This window comes from Cynoglossus semilaevis, chromosome 1 (assembly GCF_000523025.1).
Source record: "Cynoglossus semilaevis isolate Cse_v1.0 chromosome 1, Cse_v1.0, whole genome shotgun sequence".
Classification (NCBI taxonomy): Eukaryota; Metazoa; Chordata; class Actinopteri; order Pleuronectiformes; family Cynoglossidae; genus Cynoglossus; species Cynoglossus semilaevis.
The window spans coordinates 2252435-2259701 of NC_024307.1; the positions used below are offsets into that span (position 1 = coordinate 2252435).

A 7267-nucleotide genomic window follows, 5' to 3' on the forward strand; every position below is an offset into this window, starting at 1 on the left:
GTGGTATTAATAAAATGCAGTATCATGACATGAGATATCACAATATTTCTGTGTATCAATTTTTTTTGGTACCCCATATTTTCTACCATACCAGTCTTTCAGAACATACTTGTTTTCTCAGGTTTTTGATGTGTTGTATTTGGGGAAGTGTGTCGTTTTTCTGATATATTTGGTCTTGTAACACTAGTCATTGTGTAACAATCTAACCGATTCAAGAAGAGGCCCCAAGAGGGCAGTCTCTCATCCATCCCATCAGTGGTGGATGGTTGGAACACTCCAATACGTTTGTTCTCGGGTAAATTGATACGATCTGCTGTTGCGACTCGTCGTAAAGCTTGTGTGTATTAAAGTTTGACAGGCGTTTGAAACGAGGATGAGTTACAGCTAAAAGGTGGGATTGTTGGTGTTTGACGGAGCAGCGCTTCTTCACTCATGTCTGGATGCTTGTCAGGGTCTGTTGTAATAACAGGTAAAATCACATGACTCTCTCGCTATCAGACTCCATGTCTCCTGCTGTAAAATGACCCGTCATCGGGATTAATTACTTTGAAGATAAGCAGTGTAGCAACACAACACAGGGAGTGCGTCAACACGGGGAACTCTACAGATTCAAAGATGGGAAAGATAGAACAGACGTGAAGTGACATCACCATCTTGTCCTGTCATTACTTGAATTGTTTTTTTTTTTAATACTCTAAATCGATCTCGGGCGTTAACGTTTCTTTTTGCCGATGTTTTTATTTCAGTCACTGACTTCTCCGTGTCCATGTCAACGACACCCAGTGTCGACTGCTTTACTTGGCACTCGGCTCCGACAGACTCAGAGGTGTCGGCTTGTCAGTGGTGAATTTATAGAGCTCTGTTCCAAATACCAGCCAACATCCTCAGGTGAATCAGATAAGAGCACAAAAATGTCACAACCATAAACTCTAAACACACAAACCAACACCCAACAAATACACCGTTTAAAGGCCAGCTTTCATCAGCAAAACATAAACACTGCCTGTCATATATAGGTGCGATTCATCCTTTGGATGCAGTTCAGAAATGCACGAACCTGTAAACGAGACACTTAATAAGGAGTTAAAACTCTGTATGAAAACTTTACCAAAATGTATGCACTTGTGTTTCTGGGGAACATTTGGGATTGAAAACGTTATCCTATCACTGACCAGTAGAGGGAGCAATGCCATCATCTCTAGATTAGAGCGTCTCGCATGGGAACCTGTTTTTTTTACGTTTGATCTCCTCTCCAGTCACAAGGCTTCCCCGACTCACGCCGCAGCTCGGGGCGAGTTGGTGAGACAGAGATGTGAAGATAATGACTCAATTAAATTGCTCTATTTGTGTGTCTGTGTGTATATTTGTGTGTCTGTGTGTATATGTGTGTGTGTGTGTGTGAGAGAGCACCTCCATTTAAACATTCTTTTGGCTGGCATCTTCTGCTAAACATGCCCTGAGGTTTGATGGTAGTTGTTCCTAGTAGTTGATTCTCACGCTCCAAACGTCTGTCATGAGACCACACACAGAAAAACCGCCGGGTTTCCAAGATAAATGAACGCCATTTATTTAAAAATATGAAAAAAAGAGAGAGAGAGAAAAAAAACCCCAGGGCTTTAACTTCTAATACTTTACAACAACACAACCTGTGACATACCCTTCAGACGACTGACTGATCTTCAACCCCTCCCAACACCATCACTCCACCGCTGACTGATGAACCTGGTGGCAGGACGAGGAAAGGTTTCCACCAGGACAGCGACGGACGCCACAAAAGCGTCAAGTGTCCGTCGCGTTGACCGCGGTCCGCTACACTGCCGTTCCTCTCTCCAGGTTCTGTTTGATCTCTGCTGTGTATTTGCCATAGAAACGTTCCGCCTTTTTGTTGAACTTGGCGTTCCTCTCGTTGATGTAGTCGATGTCTGAGTCGTCGTTGTAGGCCCTGCGCCGGCTGTACTTGGACCGCTTCTCGATCCTGACAATATGAAAAAAAAAAAGAAAAGTCGGTTAAAGGAGGATTCCATGAACCAGTGTGACCACTCTCCGTGACACATCCATTAACTATAATTGGCTACAGGCAATAATTTGGCAGTGTGCATTTAAATTTGGCAAGGAGAGTGGCGATGGAAAACGTAACACACACACACACACAGGAAAATAGAGTCAATTTGTGAGCTCGCAGTCCTGATTCAGTGTGTCTTCAAAGCATTGTTGTGCGTCATACCCTGGAAACTCAATCCTTGTCTAATGGCCCACAGTCGCGTCTCTAACAAGCTTTGGACTGTCTCAAATATAGAACAGCTCAGGGGAAGAGCCAGCTAATACAACGTGAAAGGGACGTCTGTGGCCGAGGCAGAAACTGAACAGGGAACCAGCGGAAGACCTGAACCGTTTCGCGCTGACCTTCTGCTCAACGTCAGGGTCGCAGACGTGCGTTTGATCTCCGTGTAGGGGACGCTGCGCGGTTTCTCTGATGGTTTCGGCCAATTGCCGCACAGCACTGCGCCTGGTGTGGATACTTGTGGTTGTCACAGCGTGAGGTTGTACAACAATCGGCCACAACATCCAAACGGGTTACTGTTTTACTGCTGTGGCAGCGCCGTGTCGTTTGACAGTAACAGACAGTAACCACTGACTGTTACCTCAAAACATGAAAGCTGGGTTGAAACTGACATGCCCCCCCCATCCCCGTGCCCCCGATCGTCCCGTCCTCATGTCCTCTGTCTCTAATGTTTGTTCTACGTTTCCACAGATTCCGTTGACTTTGTCCAAGTCGTGGTCCAGATTTAACCTGATAAACTAATGACGATCACTGAACTTTAACAGGCTGTCAACAATCAGTCCTACCACAGGAGGTGCTGCTGGGCTTTATGTTAACTTAGGCGTACGAGGCTACCAAACACTGTGCACCTCAAAATTAAAGTTCACGATGAGAGAGCACGTCAGGATTAACAGTTTACACCACAGACGGGTTTGATCAATATTCCTAATTTCTCCCTCAGTTTCACCTCAACCGCTCCAGATCAGATATCATTTGTGGGAAACCGTCAGTTTTCATAAGAACTGAACCTGAATTTAAGGAAAAGAACTCAGAATTCAGAGAATCGTCTCAGCGCGACATCAACAGGAACTGCTGTGAGGCCACGCTGATAAGAACGGTTCCACCAGAACTTTTCAGAGAAACCACCAGCTGATAACTTTATACTCTGAGGCGGAGAGAAAAAAAAAAAAAGTCGGATGGAATTTGATAACAACAACTACAGTGTTTTGGCTGGGGGGGGGGTAATGTTAAGTGTGTGTTTGTGTGTGTGACCTGGTGGTGGATGAGCAGAGAAATAATCTGTCAACAAAGGCAGCAGAGATGATTTTGTTTGTCATTAAAACTCATTACTTAAGAAACAGGACTGCATTTAACCCATCACCACAGTCAACAGGGGGCAGCTCTGAGCGCCCGGGGAGCAGCGTGTGGGGAAGGTGCCTTGCTCAGAGCACCTCAGTGGTGACTTGGCAGCTGGTGGACTCGAACCTTCTGGACCCAAGTCCGCTTCATTAACCACTTAACCACCACTACCCCCATACACTCAGACAGACACACACACACAAATATATATATATATATATATAATATATATATATATATATACATACACATCTATATGTACACCTATATATATATACACATATATATACATATAAAACCATTTTCATTCCAGCCAACAAGAACTTTATTGTGAAAGTCGTTGAACTGAAGAGAGAACCTGAGACCCAGTGCAGTTTGTGGGAAATATTTCATAATTACTGGTTATAAAAAATTAAATTTTGTGCCAAAGAACATTTTACATTTTGTATAAAAAAAACATCCCAAAACAAAAATTCCCATGGATAATTCTCTGCTGATAAATTGTTTTTTTTTTTCTTAAATAAAGACGCACCAACAGCAGCACAGGTCAAAGGTCATCTGCCCAGCAGGCCAGAGAGACAACGAGACAACGAGAGGTTGTTTCTCAGTGGAACTTACTGTTTCTCAACATCTTCCACCATGCGGTCAATGCCTTCCTTTGTGGGAACATGTGTGCCGTGGATCAGGGTATTAGACGTGGGGTAAAAGTCTTCACCGCTGCAAAGGAACAGGGAACAAATTAGAGGTCCATCACGATCATGATCATCGGTCAACACGGTCACCGCGACCTCCGGTCATGTTCCAGTGAGAGCTGTGGCTGTGGCTCCGGGGTTGGACGTGTCGGTGCATCCTTCACGGTTTCCCCATGTGGCCGCCTTAAGGACCTGCAGGCGCTGATCTGTGATCTGTGACTGTGCTGTGTAACCCATGTCTGAACACTCTGACTTACTGGGATATTGTTGGCATGGACACGTTAACGCTGACCTCGGGGCAGACGAGAGGGTACAGTATTTAACATAAAGAAAATGCTTTGTGAACATGTGGCGGCTGATTGCGACGGTAGGTTTTCACGATCCATTCCACTTGAGTGGAAATTTCACCCTTTTGGTTTTAACAGCAGGGAGAGCATCAGCCCTTCCTGTGGCTGAACCAACGATTAAAGGACAAATACAGCGAGGTCCCTGCGGGCGGGGGGTTGGGGGGGGGTGGGGTTCCACTCACCAGTCCTCCCTCTGTTTATCGTAGCTCTCCATGTCTGGTCGGATCTGCTTGGTGAGCCTCTGGTACTGTCTGAACTGGGCTTCAGCGTAACCTGCAGTTCATTTGTCAGACAGAGAAACAAACGACTGAAGTTTAATTACTGGAACAAACGGGGAGCAGGCACATCGCTCTGCCAAAAAACTGAAAACAAAAAAAAAACTGTAGATGATTAAGAACGAATGAAGCGGCAATTCAACTTCCTTTCTCTGGTGAAGCCTCTCTTCCCCCCCACATGGGTATTTCAGTAAAGGCTTTGATGCAGCAGTGGATGAGAAGCCAGAGGACAGTGAACTGTGAAGTTCTAACCTGAAGTGAGGTTCAGTGGGACTAACAGTTATGATTCGACTCCTAACAGTGAATAAATAACTCAGCTGTCGCCGTTCAACTGAGAGGAAACAACCGTTTACCTCTTTAGAAAGAAAGTTCCTAAATTTTTAGGCTAAAAACCTTCTGGCCTGTAATTGTGTATGTAGTTACGGTACAGTCCAGTAGAGGGCACTCAGCATCAACGGAAGCAGGCTGTTTGTGGTTCTCCTCTGTAGTGTATGTAGAGGAGTTTACATGTGTGTTGATGTTACCTGAAGAGATGACGTTAAACTATGTTTATTGTCCAAAAAAAATAAAAAAGGCAGCTAGCATTTAGCGACGTTAGCCACACGCAAGTGTTTCACACAGACGTGTACTTATGGTCAGGGTACTTCCTAGAGCAGTGGAACACATCCTACTTTTTCCTGGAACGGACACTCTGCAGTTACAGCCTCCGACCGTTTCTTTCACATGGTCTGTGTTTTGTCTTCTGTTAGTTAAAGTACAGTACGGTACGGTACAGTACGGTACAGTACAGTATTGGTGTCAATCTGACTTTTCTGTGATAAAACCTGTTCAACTTGCAGCAAAACCTTTCAGTTTTTATGCACATTTTAATTACTCCATTTTTAAATTTTGTTAATGTAGCTCTAAAATTTATAGACAAGTCATCATGTAAAAAAGGGTAATAATGTATATATATACATATATATATATATATATATCTTATAATAGTAAGACAGGGAGTACATAATAACTAAATAAATATACACAAATCAAATAAATGAGTATATAATATATATAAAAATAACAATAAAGATATAAATATTAAATTAAACATATGGAGGTAAATAAAAAAATATAATTAAATACAAATAAATCAAGAAGGTAAGAACGATAAGTTGGTCTTTAACCATGACTTTCAGGCATATTGTTCATTAAAGAAAAATATTTTTAAAAAATGACAAGAATTTCAACAACACCACAAACTGAGGAAATAATTGACATTTCACTCGATGACGCGCTTTATACAAGAAAAATGTTCCACACACAGTGTTAACACACACACACACACCTGCAAATCCTGTGTCCGGGTTCTTCTTTTTCTTCTTCCTCTCCCACAACGCTGCATCTCTGGCTGTGATTTCCAGCAGCTTCACTCGGTTGTAGTCCTCACCTCTGTCAGCACATTCCTACAAAGAAAAAACACATTTGGTTTTTTAATGTCTATACCGTCAACATAAATGAGGGTGAATGATTTTAATTCACCCTTAAAATAATGAACCACGGGATGCAGGATTTTTGATGAAAAAAAATTTGAAATTTGTGATGATGGTTAATGACATTTCTACATGCATATATATATATACTTATCAAGAAAAAAAAAATCACCTTTTTCTTTTGATCCTCTGCCACCTCCCACTCCAGCCGGGCTTTCTTTGACTCCCAGTTGGACGGCAGCTTTCGCCTCTTATCCTCTTCCACAACCTCCTTAAAATTTAGTTTCTGTGCTTCATTCTGGAGCAAGAAATCCAAAGAAATCCAAATCCAAAATTAACACTAAGTCAGTGCAAAACGTGTTGAGTGAAATTTGGTAAAGAGAAAGAATTTCTGGTTCTTTGGTCGAGACAAAAACAAAAAGTGAGGGACAATAATTAAAATGATGCCTGAGATTTGACATATAAACAACAACAAAAACATATTCAAAATTCACCGGAAAAAATTGATTATACTAGGTATATAATATATATGTATACACACACATATATATATATGAACTTAAGTGTGTGATTGTGAATGGTGACAGACATCTATAGACATCTTTAATTAAAATATATGGTGTTACAGATAACGACGGAGAACTCACCCGTTTAAAATGTAACTCTCGAAATTTCCGCAGCCTCGCTTCTCTTTTCAGGGATGCCGGAGTTTCGGTCAATTCCTCTTCTGTGTTTGTCACAGTTTCCTGAAAAACAGACACGGTTAGTTTTATTTAATAATAGAAAATGTCACGCGCACTACTATATTAAATGACTAAACTAAAGAATAAGCATAAAGAAAACGCTCAACAGCGAGCTACATGCTAACATTAGCTAACTAGCACCAGCCGATTTTGTTAGCTTGCCACACGTAAACAACAACCAATACGGCACAATTAAACCCCGTGTCACGGGGCTCGGTGCTAAAACGAATAACACGGTTTATATAACCGCGATATAAATGACCACAACTAACACGACGGCCTGATTATGAATTAAAAATTAGAGAAAACGAACCTCACTACAGGACGCCATTACTGCT

The 7267-nt window shown here is 42.1% G+C and overlaps 1 protein-coding gene across 1 annotated transcript; it reads right to left on the reverse strand.

Annotated features, from left to right (window-relative positions):
* Positions 1 to 1542: 1542 nt before the first annotated feature.
* syf2 (SYF2 pre-mRNA-splicing factor) lies at positions 1543 to 7261 on the reverse strand. Its single transcript, XM_008314742.2, has 7 exons — positions 7243 to 7261; positions 6834 to 6932; positions 6359 to 6484; positions 6042 to 6159; positions 4622 to 4712; positions 4019 to 4117; positions 1543 to 1975 (listed from the first exon to the last, which is right to left on the reverse strand). Exons 1-7 carry the CDS (start codon positions 7258 to 7260, stop codon positions 1810 to 1812), a joined length of 717 nt encoding a protein of 238 aa, XP_008312964.1. The 5' UTR covers position 7261; the 3' UTR covers positions 1543 to 1809.
* Between the last annotated feature and the right edge of the window lie 6 nt (positions 7262 to 7267).

Bases quoted from the DNA above. Each gene is read 5' to 3' on its own strand.
- syf2 (XM_008314742.2), bottom strand. The intron at 6,485-6,833 runs GTGAGTTCTCCG...TTCTTGCTCCAG, and splicing joins GAGAGTTACATTTTAAACGG to AATGAAGCACAGAAACTAAA. The intron at 6,160-6,358 runs GTGATTTTTTTT...TTTTCTTTGTAG, and splicing joins CAGAGGATCAAAAGAAAAAG to GAATGTGCTGACAGAGGTGA.